This window comes from Telmatherina bonti (assembly GCF_933228915.1).
Source record: "Telmatherina bonti genome assembly, chromosome: 19".
NCBI lineage: Eukaryota > Metazoa > Chordata > Actinopteri > Atheriniformes > Telmatherinidae > Telmatherina > Telmatherina bonti.
Window position 1 is genome coordinate 10,490,798 of NC_136617.1, and position 24,033 is coordinate 10,514,830.

Here is a 24,033-nt window from a genome sequence, read left to right on the forward strand (position 1 = left end):
AAAGAAATCAGTTTTGTTAGTATCAAACTGTAGACATATGTAATCAAAATTTTATTCATTTCCTCTGGGTTATAAAGAAAATTAAATATTTTTCATTATTCAGTAATGCACAACTTTATAACTATCTAGTGGAGAAGCAAGAAATTGTTTTCATGCGAATGCCCTAAAAAGTCTCAACATCTGATATAAACAAAGTGTTGCTTTTGTTTTTGAGCTGGAAAATACCTGACTGTGCATCCTGCTGAGTCCTCGTCTGGTCAGTGCAGGGCTGACAGACCTGAGGACACGTGCAGCACTGAGACCTTTAGTTTGACTCCTCTTCATCGGCTAGAGTCAGCTTAAAGACGCCAGACAAAAAGTGGGGATGATCCCTCACCCTTCAGATCAGAAGTTCACCTGTGTACAAGCATGATGTCTCCTCTCACGAAACCGCACGCAGGGAAGAATTTATATGGATGAAAGATTCAGAATTTCTCCAGAATCCTGATATCAGCCCTCAGCTGATGAGAAAGAAATTTTTCTGGAAATACAGGAAAAAAAAAAAAAAGCTGTAATAAATTTGCATCGAAAAGTTCTCGTTTTTCAACTATGAGGCACCTAAGAGCATGGCAGAAGTAAATAATGGAGGGGAAAAAAATCAAATGTTTTGCACATTTTTTCACTATTGAAGCTTAAACAGAAAACGTGACCCATCAGCTCAGGCTTACAGATCTTTTTCCAGCCCTCTCTGGAACTGCAGTGATATGAAGATCCCCTCATGATATCTTGTACTAAGCCAGTGTATTTTAACGATAGTCAGTGAGTGTAATGCCTGAGCGTCAGAGCTTTCCATGCCATTGCAGATATTCTGAGCCAGCCCAGGAAGGAAGACCTCACAGAGGAAAGTCAGAGCTGCAAACTCAGGGGACGAGACTTCCAGTCAGCCTCCAAATCCTACAAGTTAGCTCAACTTCATTCAGCTTGAAAACTAAAGATTGTGGCTTTGTGTATCAGTATTTTTTTTCTCTGAACACTTCTTGACAACGTGGATGACACATCCTGGATGTGAGCTTTTTTTTTGTGCCAAAAGGAGCACAAACAGAATAAGTTTCTGTTCAGGGAAGGAAAACACCTCCTTGAACTGTGCATTCAATTTAAATTAGAGTTTTGCCTTTTTTTTTTCTCATTTCATCATCATTTTTACACTGACGTTAGAAAAACTCCAGAGCTAATAATTAATAAGCAAAGCTTCCGACCTCAGAGATGCTTCAAATTTTACAGCTGTTGACTCGTCCATTTCTGGAGTTTCATTTCATGTGACTGTGTCTCCATTAACAGCAACTCTTCTTTAGCTTGTTTTGTTTGTGTGGTTAGAGATGTCTGTTTGGTGGGTGGAAAGTATGCAGCTGTGTGAGTTTTCATACTGTACACATTTGTGTACATGATAAAGTATGAGATGTTAAGAGAAAACAAAACAAGTAGCAGGAGTGATACATGCTATGATAACTGTTTTTATGTTGCAAGATTTGGATTTATTATTCTGAATATTCAGAATGTCATAAAGAAACATAAAAAAGTTTAATATCTTGCTGCAATGTGTCACATATGTTGTAGAAAGTGGTGCAAGAGCTTAAAAATGGCTGCTTTTGCTGCTGACAAACTAAAAAGGAGAATATTGTCATAAACAAATATATATCATCTATTTATTTAACCTTTATTTATACATCTAATCTAATTGAAGTGACAGGGTAGGGTGTGCACGTGGCTGGGTCCGTGTGTTTTATTGACACATGTAAAATTGTTTGTACTTTCATACTTACAATTCAGACCCAGTTAGTTAACATAAGAAGCAAAATAAGAAAAAAGCTGAATAAATACTTTTTTTTTTCTTTTTTTTGCTCTAAAATCCTAAAAGGCAAAGTCTGAAATGTAAAATGGTAAAGAAACAAAGTATGTCTTAACAAGCATTTGGTCACTAAAACCATGTAATGATCTAAAATCTTTCATACGGCACATTTCTCATTTAACACATAGATTCACAATATTCAAAACTTAATGTTCATTTTTTATTTACCAAAACGAGTTGTGGTGTGACTGCAAATCATCACAGGAACATGTGAACGTCTGCAGGATGTAAAGACATTGCTGTAACAGTTAAACATGCTTGCAGCTAAATGTTTCAACAGAAACTCACCACATCTGCTCACAAACAAATATTCCTGATGTTCAAATCCATTGCAGCTGAAATACTGGAAATGGCACTGAAATAATGATAATAAATAAAGAAAAGATTTGAACAGTTCAAAGGAGAACAGATTTTCTTTTCACTGAGGCTGAATTCCACTTCTTTTGGTTGCCAAACACAATTTCACTTTTTAATATCTGTGGAGCTCATTCATTCATTCATTCATTTTCCGAACCGCTTATTCCAATTCAGGGTCGCGGGGAAGCTGGAGCCTATCCCAGCCGGCTTTGGGCGACAGGCAGGGTACACCCTGTACAGCTCGCCAGTCCATCGCAGGGCCACACACAGAGAGACGAACAACCACTCACGCTCACACTCACTCCTAGGGGCAATTTAGAGTGACCAATTAACCTATCATGCATGTCTTTGGATGGTGGGAGGAAGCCGGAGTACCTGGAGAGAACCCACGCATACACGGGGAGAACATGCAAACTCCACACAGAAAGGCCACTGACCAAACCAGCCAAGGATCGAACCAGTTTGCTGTGAGGCCACAGTGCTAACCACTGCGCCACCGTGCAGCCCTCTGTGGAGCTCTACATTATTAAATTGGTCATGTAATTAACATGACATCACTCACAGATGATGCAATTTATTTTGCTGTTTCTCAAATACTTTCCACTCTAAACTTACTTTACTTTCAAGTCACGTTTTATTCTGTATCTTTTATTTCAATTCCAGCATCAGTTTAGTATAATAAGGTAAAAAAAAACAAGCAAATGATAACTAATAGAGGCATCGTCAGCCCTCATGGTACTCCTTGGCTCTTATTTGTCAGACATATTTCCAGTACAGTAACTTCCTTCCGCTCCAAGTTTGCCGTGCAGCAACAGCGCCTGACAAACAGGGCTTAACGTGTTCAAGGACAAGGTCACAGTCTGCGCAGGGGGATGAAGAGGGGCTGGAGTTTCTTTAAGCTGCAGTGACAGCACTTTCTCCAGTGTTTACATGCCCTGAACCTGGATAATTGACTCTGCTGATGAGCTTGAAAATCCAAGAATGCGACGTGTAAAAACATTGAAACTGCTTTTATTATCATGCATGATGCAAAGTTAATAGAAACGTTTCATTCCCTTATCTAACAGGTGCGTGAGATAACTGCCAGGGTGTTAAGGAGGATTTTACCCATATTTTTAAAAACATCAAGTTGTGTGATTTGTGCGTGTTCTAGTTTGCGCATTTCGGATGCATTCTCGTCTTCTGCAGTGACGTTTGTGGCAGCAGTGGTTTGACTTTGTGGACGGGAGTGTGACTCTAAGTGTTTCTAGTAGACAGAACCCAGAAGCCAATCCCTCATTAAACAGCATTACATCCAACCAATCCAATTAGTCCGTCACCCTCCAGGGGAGCGGCAGAGTCCTGGATCCACTGAAGGAGGCGTGAGGAGAAAAGTGTTTATGATCTCACAAATTGCACTTTTAACTGTTGTTTTCAGCCCAAATAACTTAAAATTAACTTATAAAACATGAAAACGACAAAAATGTGAAAATCTGTCAAACTAGGACTAATAACACAAAAGCAGGGAAAAAAGTCGGACTTTTGTAAATTAGATAAAAGTTGCAAGTCTCTTGTTGCAGCTGTCCATTATTTATAAAAAACAAACACATTTTTTAGAATAAACTGGGTTGGGTTGATTATGAATTTTACTAACACTTTTTAACAGATTTTATCCAAATAAATCATTAACTTTTATTAAATTAATACTTATGATGGGTTTCTGCTGTACTTTTTCTTATGTAGTTATAGATGGTCATATGTGATTATAGACCTTATTTGGAACTGTTTGCATTACATAGTTGAAGGAAACACTAAATATTATCAGCAAATTCATACTATTCAAAGCCCAAACTTGTATGCAAAGTATCACTACATGAAGCTCATTTTGTTGACCAACCTTTGCTGATTTTTAAGAAGTTATTCAGTCGTGTTAAACTGTGAAGTAATGAAGTAAAAAGTTGCATGTGAAACAAATATCGTACCTTTCGCCTGCAAAATATAAATGTATTTGATGAACTACATGAAGTGGGAATTTCAGGCGGTTACTGTGGTTTCATATCAAATTCTGACACAGTCTTATGTTTGAAAAGGTGGAATAGCACCGCTGAAAATCTCTGCTGCTCATGATGTGACACTTTTTTGATTCTCGTGCGATGCCACGTGTCTCGGCAAGTATCACGTCCTTTAAATCTCCACTAATGTTGTCTTTTAAGTATCAGACAGCAGGGCTCGCTGTCAGATTAAGGCTTTCAGCTACTGGCTGCATGCACATCCCTGCACGCCTCATTAAAAAGGACTCTGTTCTCAGACTGAACGAGAGAAACATGTTTATTGCTCAGAAATAGTTCATAAATCAGACTTTGAAGCTGCTAACAGCGGGATGTGTGTTCTTGTTGATTAAATATTGGATGTTTTAGTAGCTTTTTCAATTAAGATCAAGTATCCCGTGATGATAACAGCGACGCCGTTTGGCACTGGATTGTTAAACTTTGCTGTCTGAACATCAAAGTTACCTTTTGCAAAATAAACTCTAGATCATACATCAAAAGTGGAGAAAATTTGATGCTTGAACAGTTAAATATTAACAAATGTAGTCAGTTTTGTTTAAACAGGAATATGGTATCATGACAAGGGCATTCCATGAGACTTGGATGTTTCTACTCTCTGTCATGGATGCACTGGGTGTTTGAACTGCTAAAGAGCTATACAGATAAGGAGCTTAAAAGGAACAACAGCTTATCTGTTCTGTTACTTTTTTTTTTTTTTTTTTTTTTTTTTGGCTTTGCATCCTGCTCTCTTGGTGAAACCAGCAGGCGTGCTGGGGGGTGCCCTTTCTACTACTGAGCAGAGCACAGACAATATTCACTTCTTTCTGTCATGTTGAATTTATTCCTTTCCTAAATTAGATGAAAAAATGGTCTATCTTAACAAAAGGAAAAAAAGTGCCAAACTTACAAAGTTATGGGCAAAAATTATTATTTTCTTTAAATTATAACAGAAAAGGTCCATACAGAGTTTAAAGGAATACTTTAAACTTTTCAGAATAGTTGCACATAGATAAATTTTAACATACAGATAGCAATATGTGCACAATATAGTACCAATTAACCAATAACATCTAGTCATGTCAAAAGTTGTAGACTCAGTTGGAAATACAATTGCTCCTTCAAATACCGACATGTTTGTCGTCCATGCAGGCTGCCACAGAAAATGATTAAGAAAACGTGTGTAGTGTCAAGAAAGCTTCCATTTGAAGAAATAATAAAAGACAACAAATTATTTATTTAGGTCCTAATCATGATGGTTTTATTTTTATCAAACCCAACAATGACCAGAGAGTGTCTTCATTATGTCCTGCAGCGTTACCATGGCACCAATGCAAAAGCACAATAATGTTCCTTATGATGATCTTAACCAAACACTTTGGATTTGTTTCCATAACCCAGTAAAAATATGACTTAAATATAGAAATAAAAATATAGTTGTTAGATCTGGGTGTCAAACTTGTAACTCTTGGCTTACCAGCATTGCACGTGATCGCGGTGTCTACTTCCCCTGATTCTTCTTTAAGAGGACTTTACAGCTTTTTAAATTAAACGCTTACACTGTAAAAACAGAATAGTTAAACCAACATTGATTCATTGTTTTAATTAATACCAAGTGGTTGAACTTTTATCCAAGTCTATTGATAAAGTTCATTCAACCAAAAACATTTCTTTCAATAAAAAAATCAGAATCCGTCAGACAGTTTGGTGGAATGTCAGCTGAAGAGATGTTCCAAATTAAATATTTAATTAATCAAAAAGTAACTTTATTTACATGCATGTTGATTCTATAGGGTGAATCACAGACTGTACATAAAAGATTGACGGAGTCTCTGTGATGTCACTCGTAGGTTTCTGAAGAGCTGAACAGAAACTTATTGGGCAGTTCCCAACATCGCCATCTCGGCAGCATCATCATGCCTTCACTCCCAGAAAATACAAAAATGACAAAGAGGGAGAGCTGAAATGGGGACTGTGAGCGTGGGGGGTGATAATTGATATCTAATGAACTCTGACCTGCTTGTAGCTAAAAGCTAACTGAGCTAAGCTAGAGCTCACAGGAGCTAAGTATTGGAAGTTGGCAAGCTAAAACTAAATCCGCGGCAGCATTCTTGCAGTGGGATATCAGCTACCTGTCAATTAAAAAGACACACCTCTAATTGTGCCAAATTTCAAGATGAAATTACTTGTAAACTGTCGAGTTATAAAAAATTCACTCCCCCCACAGTTGTCATGAAGGTAAACCTGACCTATTAAACCTAAAATGATTTTTTGAACCAGGCTGTAAATATGTTTATTTCCGCTGTGAAGTTGGTCTTTTTAATATGGGAGTCTATGCGGATTTGTTCTGTTTTGAAGCCCCTAGTGGATGAAGGGTGAACTGCAAATTTGGCAAATCTGCATAGACTTTACTTTCAACCGCCGGAGGTTGCTGCTTGAGGTGAATAGATAGCATGTTCATTTTTTTACTTTCACATTTCAACTAAGTTCCTGAAACTCTAATATATTTCTGCAAAATGGCAAACATCTTTAACCATAGATGTCATAGATTATTTCTATTGCCAAAATAATTATGCATTTGCAAGTGCTGGGTGGTGGTGAGTGTTTCTTCCTGTACTTCCTGCTATCTCCAAACGGTGCCAAACTTAACATTTAAATAGAAGAGAGGGTCTACAGCACTGTCTAAATGTAAACATTACAGAGAAAGATAACATAAACCAAAATTATTGCACAACAATCACTGCTAACTGTTAATTTCCCCATGAGTCTTTGTACTCATTGCACAACTGGTAAATATTTCATTTACTTCATTTCTTGATTTCAAGTTAAGCAAACCAACATATGTAAATTTTTATCTGTAAGCAAAAGAATTAAGAGGAATATGACTTTTGATGAACTACGCCCCAAATATTCTTTCTAAAGTGAAAGAATGTGTAATAAGTTGCTTATGAGTTTGTTACTCTTCAATAAAGAACGCCAGTATGAACAAGCAACATATCTGCTGATTTGGTTGCAAAACTTTTCATGAAATGCAAATAATTCAAACAGCTGCAACCAAAAAGGTTCAGCTGTGTTGTATGATTGTCTCTGCATCTGTATGTCTCTCCAGTTTTCATTATTTAGATCTCTGAACTTTAAATAGGAACTCAATTAGCTTTTATCTGATTATACTGTAGCTTTGAAGACACCCCCCCTCCCCCAGGCTTCAATTAGTAAATCTATTATAGCCAAATGTTCATCAATACTGATCATGTCTCACACTTCCCTCTTGACAGCATTGAGTATGTAATGAACATGAGCTTCACTTAGTTATCCTCTTCATCGATTTTTTTTTTTTTTTAAATAACACAGATGAACAGTACCAGTCAAAAGTTTGGACACTCTTTTCTACAAAATGTAAAGGGTGAAAACTTCAAACCTGACTTGTACCGTACTTACTGATAAAGCAAACTTAATCCGCTTTCCAATCTAAGTCCATTATGTCTTATGACTCCTTAACTTGTTATCTTAATATCTTGTTTTTATCTGTTTTCTCTGTGTGTGCAATAGGTCATGGCACTGGATTTGATGGATGGTTAGAAGCCAAAGTTAAAAGGATTATACTCAGCTGTTGAGCACAGGAAGCCCTCGGAGCCAAGAGTGATTACCTGCCTGGCTTTGGCCCAGCACCTTATCCTGAAGACGGCGGAGAGCCTCTTAGGGTATATCAGCTGACTCTTCGTGGTCTGTTACCATGGAGCCAAACAACTTTGCTTGATTTTGAAAGATTCTGTTGGAGGCAAAAAGGGAGAGTTTAGCATTAACCTTTTTTTTTGTTTAACTCTGGAATATTTTCTCTGAGTTTTTGGTTATTATCTTTGTTGTTTTCTGAGAGGAGATTCCAACTACACATTATCTGTTGACATGCTTTGCTCCAACGTCCATCAATCCAACACAAATGACTTCTATTCATGCAGTTCTTCACAGCAAAACTAAGCCTTGGACAAACAGTCATCGAGGAATTACTTGCTTTCTACCTAGATATGGCCAGAAACAGCATTCCTCTGAGCCTCATGCTTTTGTCAGCAAGACACAAGCAATGGACTGGACCCTCTCTGGGATCTGTTTTCCCCCTTTTCCCCCTCCGCAGTCTAATTTTTTATTACTTCCTGTCTTGTGCTGCAGCAGCAGGTAGTTTACGTGGCATAGAATACGAATATGGGATAAGCCCCAAATTTGTTTGCACTCCCGTTCCCCCAGAAGCAGACCCCAGCTGCTATCCACCACCAAGTGTGCCACATGGACCAAGCAGCAGCAGCAGTCACAGCAATGACCACAGCAGCGGAAGCCATCGAGGTGTGATGTCTGATGAGGCCAAAGCCACCATCTTGCACCTGCGGGAAAGCCTTGTAAGGCAGAAGGAAACAATCCTGGATCAGCGGGAGACCATCAGAGAGCTTACTGCCAAACTCACCTTGTGTGAGGGTTTTGGGGGTCACCATAGCGTTGGCCATCACGACAACCACCATAACAACCATCATGACACCCATCGTGGCAGCCATCACAGCAACATTGATGACCATCATGATGACCACGATGGAAACCGTGGTAGCCATAATGGGCCATCTTCATTGCACCATGGGCCATCAACACATCATGGCAATGATCCCCACTACTCCCACGGCAGCCACAGGCCGGATCCACAACACAGAAAAGGCTCTTCATACAGCAAACATAGCGCTTTCTCTCCAGAACAGACTGGAAAGACCCTGCAGACACTGAAGGAAAGGCTTGAGAACTTGCAAGTAAGTGGAATTGAATGAATTACACTTATTTTCTGCAGTTAATTGGAAGCTTAAATGAATTAGAGTTCCATTAGTCAAAATTTTGAAAATAACTATCTTTAAAAAACCAGAAAACATCATTTTTTGGGTTTCAAACTTTACATTTGTACATTGGCGTTTTTATAAGACAGGTTTTGAAATTCATTCCAAGAATATTTTCACATGTGTGCAACATGCTGGTGTCTGCTGGAGATACCAGCAGATGTTTATGCAACAGCCTTTAAATTTTATTGGTGCAAAGGCAATCATCAGTTCTAAATTGACCAATAGGAAGCAGTTATGTGGAGTCACACAAACACTAAGTGCACAGATAAAGACTGGATTTCTGAATTTGTTTTCGTCTTTTCTTTACTGCTAAAAGTATTTTGATGAAGATGTTTCAGTAAATTTGTAAAGTCTAACTGATTTGTGAGTAATGTAAAAGGGTGAAATATGCTAAAGAAAAAAGGAAAGAATGATATGCGACCACATGTTTAATTTCCTCAATAAGAGGAGTTTAAAAACATTTGGTGCCAAATTTCAAGTGGCCATTTTGGAAATACCATCTAAATTCTGCACAGAAACCTCTAATTTGTTGACCTTTATAGATATAGTGTCCGAAAAATGTATCATGATTTGTTAGGCTTGTAGCTGCATCATTCCGGGGATATATTAAGTTTATCAAGGGGTTTTTTGTTGTTGTTTTTAAATTCAAATTCAATTCAAATTTTATTTACATAGCACATTTAACACAACCTCTGTTGACCAAAGTGCTTAACAAATTAAAATCAAGTTAAAAGTATGCATACTAATGATTTCAATAAAAATATCTCAGGTTTAAAAGAAAATACTATGAGCACAACAGGTAAAACAGGTGTAAACAACAATAAAACCCAAGTAAGAGAAAATATTAAATCAGTGAACATTTAAACAAATATAAAAATAACAAAATAAAAATAGCCAAGATATGCTGTTTGCTAAGTTTTAAATGCCAGGGAGAAGAAATGGGAGTTTTTAGTAAAGCCTGAAACTTTTCTCATTTCTGCAATTTGCCATTTTTATTTATACTTCAGCAGTACCACATATAGAGATGCCCTTTACACATCTTTACAAACCTCACAGCTGTTCTCCTCATTGTGATTCCAGTAGTGTTGAAACAGACCTTCTGCTTGCAGAAATACACTCATTCAATTACTATTTACAACTTTTGAGCAGATGCCTTGAAAATAGGTACAGGACTTAATTTTTCCAAATTAAATATTCTTTATTTTAAGAACCATCTGAATTGATTATCATTTTTGGCCCCAAAATTTTAAAATAAAAATGTGCTAAATCAACTATAATAAATTAATATTAAATCTTTAAAAAATATATTTTTTTAAAAGATTTAAATTTTAAAATTGCATTTTTAGTTTTAAATAGCAATAAATACAGTTATGTGTCAGCTGAATGCAGCTTTATAAATAGCAGCAGTTAAGAACGTGACCACCTCACATATTACATCCCTGTTTTGATGTTCCCATGTCAACAACACATATTTCCTTGTGAGACTGCTGGTGCAGAACCTCATCTGCCATGAGTTTCTGCCAAGCTGCAGCTTCTCAGATTTTTCAGGAAACATGAAATTCTCCAACGAAGTTCCCGTCAACTATAGTTATTCTGAGATGTTAGAACTTGTAGTGACATTAAAACGATGACACAAGAGGATATAAATGTAAGAAAGGCACAGAGCCTGTCCAATGACACTGACAAAAAAGATAATTATTGGCTACAAGATGACATTTTGTGATCATGTATTAATAAGTTGTGGTCATGTATTACTAATGCTTGGAAATATTGTCATTAATTGTGCCATGTGGAAATTAAAAGCGTATTTACGGGCAATTATGAATTGATATGATTTCATCTTAATGTAGAGATGAATTTATGGAATTGTAATCGATCTTACTGTGTTGGACTGAATAGTTTAACTCCAAAACACAACTTCAGTCATATTATTCCCAGAAAAAGAGAAAATTCTGCTTCCACTTTGGAGGACATACATCATATTCCAAAATCATTATATAACAAAATGATCCGTTACAACAATATCCTGCAATCTGGTGTGATTTATCACAACAGGACACTCCAATGAGACAATTGATTCATGCGTTAAAAGAGCAGAGTTGGAAAGGAAAACGACATTGGACAAGTTGAAGATGCATTAGTAACACAGGCGGATGTAACCACACAGGTTAGGTAGAAACGTCCTGTTTGTTTAGTTTTTTAAAAGATGATCAATTGGATGTTTCAGCTGAGAAAGACAAACAAGAAGAAACTTTGTCATGTCGTACTGGTTTTCCTTTTCTGGTCCCGTATTCGTCTTTTCAAACAGTCTACATGGGGAAGCGGCTTGTTTGAATCGATTAGTGTTTCAGTCAATATTTCTTCTCCTTTTTTTTTGGTTTGTTGGTTTGTGTGATTTGGCAGAGGTTGCTTCAACATAATGTGGCTGTATCACAGTAAACTTATTCATAATGTATAGGCTGTATTGCTAATCCGGAAGATCGTACTGAAAGTGTTATTAATTGTAAAATCGCAGATGTAGTAAACCGTAAATTAGTAAACAGTAGAAGAACTACAAGTATACACTTTCAAAGCTTCAAAGTTAACAAGATGCAGAATCTACTGTAACATCCACTGCTCCACAAATGCATCATAAACCCCTGGAAGCAGTAGGTGTTCTTTGTGTTTAAAAGAATCTCTTTATGATCACATCACAGAGCTCAAGAGATGCTACTTGTCGGGTCCTTTATGGTGATATGGATTCAACAAGAGGAACATACCATTAGAAAACTGGACTTAACATGTCTCACACAAACATAAAAACACCCACCAGTTACCACCCACTAAGCTCATATCAAAGCTTACTGTACGCTGTCTTCGTGTTGCTACGACTCGCTTTGCCTCCATCTTAGTGATCCCAGGATAAGGCTGTAAAATGTAAGTGTCTTAACCATCATCTGTACCTCAGAACACCACTGTTATACATCCACGAAGCAGAGATGTCCATGAACACAAAAGGAAAGTCAGGAGTTTTGCTTTACTCTCTTTTTATTTGCTAGCACATATTGATCAATTCATTTTTTCCATTTTGGTGTATGTGTATGTGAATTCAATATAACTATGTGTTTTTTATTTCATCTGTTTTGTGAAAATTAACCTCAGTTTTGCACATTTTGTGTGTTGTAATTAAAGACATCACATCTTATCTTAAATGCTTTCTGTGAGATTAAACTGAAATAATAGTTTGAGGCTTACCGAATGTCACAACAAAAAATGATCAAAAGCTTTTTATACTTTTATAATACAAGTTTTCCTGAAAGCAACAAACAGTGATTTGTTGCTAAAACAGTATGGTTGAACATTTATTTGGGCTGGATTTACTTTAGAAAGACTAGCAACATTAATGCATGATGAATGCACTTAAAAAGTTAGACTTGTGGCATTTTAACCACAACCGGATTATAAATTCATGTTTAAATGCTACTGCACATGCTGCAAAGAAAAATATCTAAACTGTATGTGTAGCCAAAAGTGTAGTTTTCTTTTCTCTTTACTTTTGTCAAATGACTAAAAACATTAAAAAAAAAAAAAAAAAAAATTGTCAGAGTCACAAAGTGTTCCAGTTTTATGTTACTTAAGTCAGTAAGTTGACTATGATGCATTATCCTAGCCAGTATGTCAGTTTCAGGCTCATAATGGTTACATTTGGACATGTCCCACGTGGGCTTGTCTGCAGTTTCAGTGGTGGCTTCACATGTGTTTGCCTATAGTGGTTTCAAGTTGGTTCTGACTGGGTTTCAACTGGGGCCCAACCTGGTGCCCATTTAGCCAGCCAACATTGGTTTTAAAACCTTCCCTGTTTATACCCAAGCCCACTTTAGCCACCTACATCCCTTATGGACTTCACAGAAGGGGCTTGTGCTCACACTGGCGCTGTAAAGTTTTCCCAGTTCAAGCCCAAATCTAACTATTACGGGCTGCACATGAACACGCTGGCTGGGATTGTGCATGTATACTGAGACAAGTTAAATAGACTAATCAAACTGTGAGTGCAGCTTGGTTCCAATGTGCATTTGAGGTTAGTGTAGATTTCATAAGAAACCAGGTTCTTCAAACACATCATTAAAATGTTTGCCCTTAATTAAACATTTCTCTTTGTATGGTTGAGATTTTAGTATTACTCATCTATGATGAAGATTTTAAAAATGATGTCTTGTCCATTCAAAGGCAGAGAAGCCATGGGAAAAACTAATCTCGCCATCCAAAACCCTATCAGTTTTTAATTTAAATTATTCCTAGACAGGAAATTTTGTAGGTGTGCGTGTCATTTTTGTGTGCATCACACTGCATACATCCATGAAAACCATCTTCTTTTGTCTCATTTGCCATGACCCAGAGTGTCACATTGCAAAACAAAAACTCTGCTATCCACTGGCCTGCATAAGCCCTTTCATTAGTGTGGGTGGTCCCGGGCTCCACTCAGGGAATGTGCTGTTCGAAATCCCCTTCGAGCTCCCTTGGAGATGCGAGACATAACACAAGAGGAGCTGGGATTTATCCTCCGTCACTCCCTCTCCTAACAAGATGTCTACACCACCAGCCTCTGGTCATGCACCGAGGGGTGCTAGCCAACCTCACCTTCAATTAGATTCATCCTCCCTGACAAGGCTATTAATCGTGGCGTGTGCTGGCAGGGAACAAAGCCGGATTTGTTGGTGAGGAAGAAGAGGATGAGCAAGGGAGGAAGGAATAACAAGAAACTGCAGGGAGGGTGTGTAAACTTTCCCCTCTGCAACTTTAAATGCCATGCCATTGCCTAGATATGATGCAAAGGACTTCGGCTCTTCAGAGTGATGTAAAGAAATAGATTTCAGCTTAGTTTGTGAAAAGTGACAGTGCTGTCATCCAAAAAATCCTCTCCAGTAGCTTTTTAACATAAAAGTTAAAAGGAAAAACTACTTTTGAGATTAAACAAAGCCCACCCACTAATGAGGACTAGACCTAAACTGACAAAAGGGCCAACTTTGATTGTTTGGTTATATATAGCCACTGGCAGAAACAACAGTCACCACTTCAATTATGTTTATTAAGCTGTTTTACCTGCAACAAAATAAATATGACCAAAAGGACAAAAAAATAAATAAATACAAATTAAATTTAGTTGGGAAGATAGATGATAATTACATCATGAAGGCAGATTTGCAGAATCACCTTGCAGTTGGCATCTCTAAAACAATTCTCTAATTTTGTAAATAAGTCTGTGAATGAGCTGTTCAGCCAGGTTGATTGACAGGAAACAAGGTCTCAACAAGAAAACTGTCAGCACTGAAACACTGAAAATTACTATAAAACTGTTTCCGCTTAACTGGGCAACGGAGTGGAGGAAAAGAGCCAGGCTGTTCCCGATTAGCTGTGAGGAGAAATGTACAAACAATATATGAAATGTGTATGAAGGAAAGATGCAGATAGACCAAGGACGACTGAAAGGGATGTTCAGTGATGAATCACAAACCTGCATTGCGCAAAGAGATGATGCAAGAACCTCTCTTTGGCTCAGGTCCATTCGAACATGTAAAGGTGGCTGCCTGCATTTACAATCACATTTCCATGGTAACTGATGAAATATGGTTAAGTCAGGCAAAGAACCAGGGTAATTATTGTATCCTCAGTAAATACACAGGTGTAGAATTTTATTGGTGCTTTTCTAATCTATTACTTGAAAGTAAGTTTAAGGACGATATTTTCAGAATGATGATGCATCCTCCAGCAGAGTAACAAACATTAAAACTTTTCTTTCGGAGTCACATTTCCACTACACAGTTGGGGGTTACGACAAGACAATTTTTTAAAGCTAATCAACCAAGTTAGGTTGAAATACTATAAGAAACTTGCTTTTCAATTGTTGAGCCTATGCACTGAATAATTCAAGTCATCATTAAAGCCATGACAAATCAACTGTTTTGTTTTCAAATTTTTGCCTTTTGATTACAAAAGCTATTTTTAAAAATTTAGCTTATGATGTATAAAGCAGAAAACCTTTGCCATATGTGGAGGTTTTTATGTGTGTATGTGTGTTTTGTTTTTAACCTCAAAATTAAAGAAGTGAATTATTTGAGCTGAATTTATGACTATCAATAATAACAATTAGAAATTTATGAAAATAACATTTATTGTGGTCAAAGTATTATTTTTCTGCATTGTACGTCTTTTCCAAAAACGGAATTTTGGTATGAAATAACATTCAAGTTCCTTGGCAGAGTTAAGCCTCACTATAAAGAGGTTGAGTAATTTTTTTATGTCTACAGGCCAGGAACTCTTCTAGCTCCTACTCCAACTCCCTGAGAGAACTCCTCCAGCGAAAGATCAATGCCCTTGAAGAGCAACTGCACTCATACTACAGAGATCGCCATGACTATGGTCACCATAACGACCACCACGGAGATCACCATGATGACCATCATGACAACCACCATGGTAATGGCAACAACGATGACCATCATGATGACCACCATGATGATCACCATGGCACAGGCCACCATGATGACCACCATGACACTGGTCACCATGAAGACCTCCACCACAACCACCACAGCAACCGTCATGGCAGCAGTAGGTACAACCATCACAGCGGTTACCATAATCGACATGATGATCACCACGACCATCACTACAACCAGCACCATGGCCGACGGTATCATCACTATGGCAACCATCACAGCAGCAACCATAATGACCACCACGATGACCATCACAATGACCACCACGATGACCACCATGATGATCACCATGACGATCACCATGATTATCACCATGGTCCTGGACACCACGACGACCATCATGATGATCACCATGACAACCACCATGGCAATGACCACCATGATCGGCACCATGATGATGACCACCCCCCACGCCGGCTGCCTTACAGCAGCAAGGAAACCAGTGTGCGAGGTCCTGGTCACAGTAAGCTGGAAACGGTTCTCAGCCAGATACATCATGGCAATGACCACGGTAAACACACTCACGTAGCATTGTGGTTCTGTTATTACAGGCAGTACTCCAAAACAGTGGCAAAACCTCCAATCCTCAAGGGCCACAATCCTGCAGGTTTTCCATGTATCTCTGCTCCAACACACCTGACTCAAACTAAGCAGTCATTGTGCAGAACTTCATTGGCTTTTGGTTCCATTGATGGAAGCTAGGTGTGTTGGAAAAGGGATGCATTGAAAACCTGCAGGACAGTGGTCCTTAAGGACTGACTCTGGGTACTCTGGGTATTCTGCGCTAAAGGAAGTGTTTACCGCTAAATGTAACTGTTTATATTCCTACTTAGTCCTTTCATTGTGACTTCACTGAGGGATTATTTTGGAAATAGCTTAAAACTACTATTTCCAGTCTTGTTAATGTGGTCAATAGTAACAGTTCAACTGGTTTGATATTTTAAGATTCTGAATATAAATATAGCGGCAAATGGCTGTTGCTTTGCTAGGATACAGTGTAGTGAGAATGTCCCAATGAGATATCAAAGAGAAACAAAGAGACAACGTCTTGGACATCTTAAACTATACTTCCAGATGTACTGCAGGAACCAGGTTAGAATTTTATTTGACATTTGTGAGATAGAAATCCTTAAAATATCCTAAAGAGTTTAGATTAGGCCTAAGTTTTAATATATATCTGTGGTCTTTGTTGCTAGTCCACAGGTATAAATATCATTGTGGTATACAGCAGCACTTTAAAGGTCCAGTGAATAAGAGCTGCCAGCATTCAGTGGTAAAATGGACATAGAAATTACTTTTAACATGAAGTACAGTTGTTTATGGATGGTTTCCATCATTAGCCATAATTCTCCCAGACGGAACATGTTTTCATCTGCAAGGGTGTCCAGCGGTCTCTGGTGTAGCCTTTACTGCTAACTACTTCAGCATTGTTTGCAGATTTGCCTTTATTCAAGAAACTGATTATACTGTTTTTCTGCTTTATACTGTGTTTCTGTTCATTATCTGAACAGTTACACTTTTTATTTACCAATGGTCTATAACCAATGTTTTGCTTAAACCTCGCTACCTTCTTTTAAATACTGTCTTTGTGTCATTAAAATCTATTGGATACCCAAACAGGAAGTAAAAATGAAAGATGACTACACAAAACTACATTTTAAGTTAATTTTAAGTTGCAGAATTTGAGAATGTTTGCTCCTCCACACCTCTCCATCCTCCAAATAATGATGTTTTTCCCTATGAAACAGGAAGTCAGCTGGTTCATGAGCTATTGCTGTTTGAAAGATAACAATGCAAGTTGAAAGTCAGGATAACAATCAATGGACTGTTTTTATAAAAGTATCAAAATGTTTTGAGAAGCTTGTGTATTTTGGACGAACAGATTAAATTAAACTTAACTTTGGCTTCATCTCTTCAGGAAATCACAAGAAGCTTAAGAGTCCCAGCGCATTCCTGCTTGACTTCCCCATGAGGACTAATTACATGTACGCCAGGATGAAGCGGTCGGTTGTCAATGAAGTCTTTGCCTTTACCATCTGTCTGTGGCTGAAGCCAGGTGAAGGTCCCGGCCTCGGGACTCCTTTCTCCTACGCCATCCCTGGACAAGCTAACGAGCTGGTGCTCATGGAATGGGGCACCAACCCAATGGAGCTGCTTATTAATGACAAGGTGAAAACAGCACATACTCATTTGTAGTAACTTGCACCATCTGATTTGGCCAGAACTGATCTGTCATCATGTCATGCCACAAAGCTTTATGACCCATAAGTCAAAAACCCAAAATCAGGACTTATTGGAAGTTTTTCTTCAGGTTAATGAAAAGCACAGGCTGGATAAAATAGGATGCTTTTTCCAAGTTACTGAATAAGACCAACAATCTCATGTTTTCCTTTATACTTGTTTTGTATTTTTTGTTTTGTTTAGTTTTCGTTTCCATTTCCATCATAGCTAGCAGAGTGATGTTCTGACTGCCATGTTGTGCCAATCAAATTAGCTTTTCTATAGGCGAGATCAAAATAAATAAAGGTAATGCAGCTTTGTGGATATGGCTTGCCATGACACTTGAGTGTTGATCATTTATTGTAATATGGTTATAACTGAATAATATTTTCACCCTGCAATGGACTGGCAGCCTATCCAGGGTGAACCCTGCCTCTGGACCAGTGATTGCTGGGATAAGATCCAGCTTTCAAATGACCCTTGATTTGACTAAGCGGTTATGAAAATAAATGAATGACTGAAATTTATTCCGATGTTGGACCTGACGGTGGGAAGAATAGAAGAGGCAGTGAAGAGGCACTATAACTATAAAATCAAACCAGAACTGCCATTGCTATATTTGTAAAGAAACTGAGCAGAACACATCTTACATCCTCTGAAGGAAACCAAAGCAGACAACAATCAAGAGCACCTATATGAATACAAACGGAAACACACATGAACAACACTAGCAAGACATATATGAAAACAAAGCTGTGATTACTGCTGATTAAACCTGCAGTACGACACCCGGATCACATTCAGTGAACACCTTAATCTTTTTCTCCGAAAAGCTAATACCTTTTCCACTAAACAGACTGTCTAAGACAGACTGTCATGTTTTTCTCTCCCTTGCCCCAGTAATGTCCTCAGTGAGCTAAGCAAACAAGTCTGCAAAGCAATTAATCTTGTTATTGTCTCTTGCTGACTGACCTAATTATCTGTGGGAGAGACCCGGAGGGATAAACGCTCAGGTTTGTCGTCTGGAAGTCACAAACTGTCGTCATCAGACTGATCAGTTACAGAGTTTAAAGCCGCATTATGGAACTTTTGCTTTACTCAGTGATGCGCACCCTATTGACAGCTGATTTGGCGTTGATCTTGCATTGTGCCTGGACTGTTAGCTCTCTCCAGCCAGTAAAAGACAGCCTTGTCTTGATTATTGTCTTATTGTCTTACCTTATCTGCTCTGTTTCTTTATTTTCCGCTCTTCCTCCAATAATGTCTTCTTGCTCTTCTTTGCCAAATCAGTCACAGTGTGCATTATAACAACCTGCGGTGTTGGTAGCCGCTTGCTAGCATGTATATGGAGAGAATTTCTGCTACAACGTCAGCTGGTGTCCTGGAAGAAAAAGAAAAGTGTGGTTTCTCAGCCACAGGATGCTGCTAGGCAACAATGGCTCTAGAAATCTGCATAATAAATGTAGCTGTCCACAAACAAATCAGAAAAACTGAGTTTTTCTCAGTGTTTAATTTATTTTCTAGCGTTTAAGAGGATGTGTTTTTGTTGCAGAGAATGTCATATTGTACTAATACACTCACATTAAGTTAGTGTGCATGCAGGACTTGTAGATACTTACATGATCTTGGCTGGATTTGCAGCCATCAGGACTGGGGCTTTTGTGCACTGAAAGAGCAGGATCATTATATCATTCTTTTACTGGCTGATTTGATGAATTTCCAACTTCTTAAGAAATTATAGTTATCAATAATGAGCCTTTAAATTTTACTCTTTTTTTTTTTTTTTTCTTTTTATCTCGGAGCAACAGGTCTTATAATTGTCTTTTTCTGCTTTGTCACTCCAGGCGGTTACATTGCCCATAACCATGACAGATGGGAAGTGGCATCATGTTTGTGTGACGTGGTCGACACGTGATGGTGTCTGGGAAGCCTACCAGGATGGAGTGAAGAAAGGCTCAGGGCAGAACCTGTCAGCCTGGCACCCAATCAAACCAGGAGGAGTCTTCATCCTGGGTCAGGAGCAGGTAAGACACGGTGGATGCTTTTTTTCATAATGGCTAACACAATCACCAAAAAAAATAACAAACAGTGATTTAAACCTTGGTAATGAGAGTTAAGAGGAGATGATTTTCACCGTCTTTGCTCACCGACTTGATTGTGTTTAGAAGTTTAAACAAATGTCATCAACTTCTTCAGAAGAAGTTGAGAAGCAAAAACAAAGGCAGAAAAACCTATAAAAGGAGCATTCACAAAAATCTTTTTTTTAAAAAAAGGGTCATAACTTGCCACATTGTGTCAAACCCCATATGTCAGTTCAAGACCATAAAGAACTTTGTTCTTTCAAATCTGCAGAGCACTGTTTTGGAAGAATTAATGGAGTCAGGGAAATTTCTGTGTTTTTACATCAAGGATGGAAACCACTGATTGACAAGTGTAATCTTCGAGTAGCACCGCATTAGAGACTGTCATTTTTCCAAGATAGCCAGTGGATTCACATCTCTTGAAAAACATTTTTACGGAACACAGTACATCTTTTATACCCACATGTACTATAATACTGTAAAACAGTATTACTCCAAGTTAAATCCAATCTACAATAAAAAAATAAAAAAAACAATGTTGTCTGGACCCAGACTTAAGTCAAATGGACAAAAAGTCAGTGGACATAAATGTGGTCAGATGAGTTCTTGCTTTTTCTTGACAAGGAGATAAAAGGCTATCAGGGTTCTAAGTGTTAAGAATAAAAATGACCATCCTTGTTATCAGATAAAGGTGCAAAAGCCAGCATATCTTCATATGGAGATGAATCAGGATATGTAGCATTGATGATTTCATATATGTGAAGATACTGATGCAAAAGAGGATGTTAACATTTGACACTTTACTGTCTCCTCTGTCAACAGGATACTATGGGAGGCCGATTTGACATCACTCAGTCCTTCATCGGGGAGATGTCAGATCTCCAGTTCTGGTCAAGAGTCCTCACGGCCAATGAGATCCAAACTCAGGCCACCTGTGCAGGCCACCTGGTCGGTGACATCATGTCATGGTCAGAAGAATGGGTGGAGCTCCACGGAGGCCTCGCTGAGCTTCCTTACGAGCCCTGTCACTAAAAATGGGCACCAGTGACACCCCAGAAACAAAGCTATGGGCTCATTTCTAATTAAATATATGTGTCAAATGTGGAAAGTGGAAAAGTAATGTGGTCATCTACCAAAGTTAGGGCGAAGCACTTCTTCTTCAAAGGTTTTTCATTGTTCTGACCTACACAACTTGGATAACCAAAGCTCAGCCATGAGCGAAAGGCAGAGAAAAACGCTATGTTGCATTTTCTTTCTTTTTTCTGGTTTTGTTTTGTTTGCCATTCCTGTCTGACATTTCTGCCTTCTCCACCCACTCCCTCACTTCCACAATCTCAGCAGTACAGCTTTGGAAGCTCCAGAGAGCTCAGAGATTTGGACTTACTGTCGCTATGGCCATGACTGCGGCTGCTCTGAGGGATTCAACGTGCATAATTAGATTTTCTTTCAGAGGAACACCTCAAGAGGTTTCTGGATGCCATTAACCAGCTTGCTGTGTTTAACATAAACATTACAGAAGGTGAAAGACAGATTAAAAACGACAGGAGGGCAAAAACAAGCCACATCTGCACCTGTGTTGTGATATTGTTGCAGGACTGTTTTTATTTTCTTTTTTGTTGTTGTTGTTTCTTTTCTGAACAGTGCACGGCATAGCATGACATAATAATGTTGATTTTGCACATTATATTAGTATTTCATATTGAAACTATACTACAGTTTATATAGGGAGGAACTTGCTTTTGTGGCATTTAAAAGGATTTGATGCGTGTTTTATATGTTCCAGCAAATTCTGCATGTAGTCGGTGCATGACTGAATGTCATTCAACTTTAAATGTCCTCTGTCTTTAAGTGGATCACTGACAAAGGGTTGTTACGTAAGAGAAAGAAGGTTTAATCTTAGGTGTGACATGTCACCTAACAGCATTGGTTCGAAGGTAACCGGCCCTCAACGTGTCGGCTAATGCCAATGTCTCCTGATCAAGCGGTGGCTTATGTTGGGACTTACCTGTGAACACCTGACCTGATCCTGCCTATTTCAGAACAGCTCAAACCACATGGCAGCGGCAGAAACACCAACACACACACACACACACACACACACACACTTGCAGATGCTCCCATTTGCACTCAGAGAAGCTATGGAAGAAGTGAAAAAATGCTGATGTCATGCTAGCTGCATGTAGCTTTTCTCATGTTTTTATAAAGAAAATAATTTTGTACACATACATTTTGGGCAATAGTCTGTTTTTGATTTGGAATGAGAATTTATTAGTGTTTATGTCATTGTAAATAAGTATAGCACCTTCTAAACCCTACTAAACCTTGTGTTTGTTTGAGAAGCTCATCTTGGGTGATAAAACTTCGATTTGTTTTCGATAATTCTGACCCTTTGCCATTTGAGTTTAACAATGCTGCTTTAACTTCACTTTGTTGGTAGTAAAAAGGAATAAATGTGGTTCTTGCAGTATAAGGATTGCATGTTTTCACGCTTTAGCTTTACAAATCTGCAAAATCTTCTTTCCTGATACCAAGGAGAGCAGCACTTTGAAACCATGCTTGTGTTTCTTATCATAATAGTGATGGGCCAAATGTATTTACCATTTATTTATTAAATTTTCAGGTTTTGTTTGTTTTTTTGTTGCTAAAACTTCCCGTATAACACACCTGTTTCCGCATATTAATTGTGCATTTTAATCTTGACTTGTGAAAATGAAAAGGACCCTTGTATAGATCAACATAAACACTTGCTTGTCTTCGCCTTTGGTGTATATTTTACCATTTCATAGCACTTCTTTGTATATTATCATGTCTTTGGTTGTAAATATACTCACTTATATTACAGTGTGTTCAAGCAACAGTCCCTTCCTTTTATGTGTAAGCCAAAACTGTAAACTGAGTTGTAAAACTTGAAAGAGTAAGATAATGCATTATAAATGCTGTTAAATATTGTAAATATGTGAAGATTTTGAATAAAATCAATTTATTATATTATTTGAAACAGACCTGAAAACATATCTTGAATTCTGCATTTTTTCCTTCTTTAAAGAACATATGATTAGGTCCAAGAAGTGAGAAATATTGTGCTTAGGCCCTTTTTTTTAATAATTCCAACCGATGTTACATGATGCGTCACTGGAAAGGCTGATCACTCACCTTCACAATAAGGTATGACTTGTGAGAACATGTGGGTACTATACCCCCAAAATGCACCAAAATCCTCTGCAGCATTTCCCTGTTAGTTCCTGTTTTGAGTTGCTGGTGGTGTGGATAACTACACTCTCCCACAGTAATAAGGAAGAAAACAACACACACACTTCACACTTTTGCAACTACTTGTGCACTGTCAAAGACCTTAGGAGTGTGTGGAAGATCCAGTAAAGCCACAACAACTTGACATCCACTCTTAACGCTGAGGAATAGCATCCCATTCCTCAACCAGGAGTCGATGAAGGTCAACCAGTGGAGTTGTGTTGGTCGCCCTACCTTCTGCAGCATGACCAGTCTGATCCCACAATGGTTCAGATGGGTTCAGGTCTGGACTCAAAGTGGAGCCATACTCTGTCGATGTGGAAATAACCATAAGCTCCAGATTCAGGCTGTCACACATCTGTGGCGGACACAAACCTGTCATCATGTGATTTTTATTTTATCTGTATAGATCCAACTTATAAAATATAAAATATAAAATAATGACAAAATAATTGCATTTTTTTATGTACTCAGAAACAAAAATATGTCCACAGAGAAGCACATTGTCACCTTAACAGTGTTGTATCACATACAAAGAGATACAAAGCTCAGATTTTCAGGGCAGCAATCAGGTTTTGGAAAGGTAAAAAAAAAAAAAAAAAAAAGACAAAAACTGAGTTTTAATCTGCACCTTTCTTCTTTTAGATGCTGTCAAATAGTTATGTACTCAGAAACTGTTCAGTTAAGGCCCTGCATGTTTTATAGGCAATCCTACTTTAACACACCTGAATGAAATAAAGTTAACAGGTTGCGTAGAACTTGATAAAGAAGCTAAAAAAAAATCAGGTTTTGGAGCTTTGGAGCAGGAACATGTCTAAAATATGCAGGACAGGGGGGGGCCGGAGGACTGGAATTGAGGAACACTGAGTGAAC

The 24,033-nt window shown here is 38.1% G+C and overlaps 1 protein-coding gene across 1 annotated transcript; it reads left to right on the forward strand.

Annotated features, from left to right (window-relative positions):
• Positions 1 to 8,288: 8,288 nt before the first annotated feature.
• On the forward strand, positions 8,289 to 20,943 carry LOC306770424 (uncharacterized protein; the record flags this gene model as incomplete). Its single annotated transcript, XM_079259284.1, has 5 exons — positions 8,289 to 9,050; positions 15,419 to 16,121; positions 17,529 to 17,779; positions 19,675 to 19,854; positions 20,734 to 20,943. The coding sequence occupies 5 exons, from the start codon at positions 8,289 to 8,291 to the stop codon at positions 20,941 to 20,943; spliced, it is 2,106 nt and encodes a 701-aa protein (XP_079115410.1).
• Between the last annotated feature and the right edge of the window lie 3,090 nt (positions 20,944 to 24,033).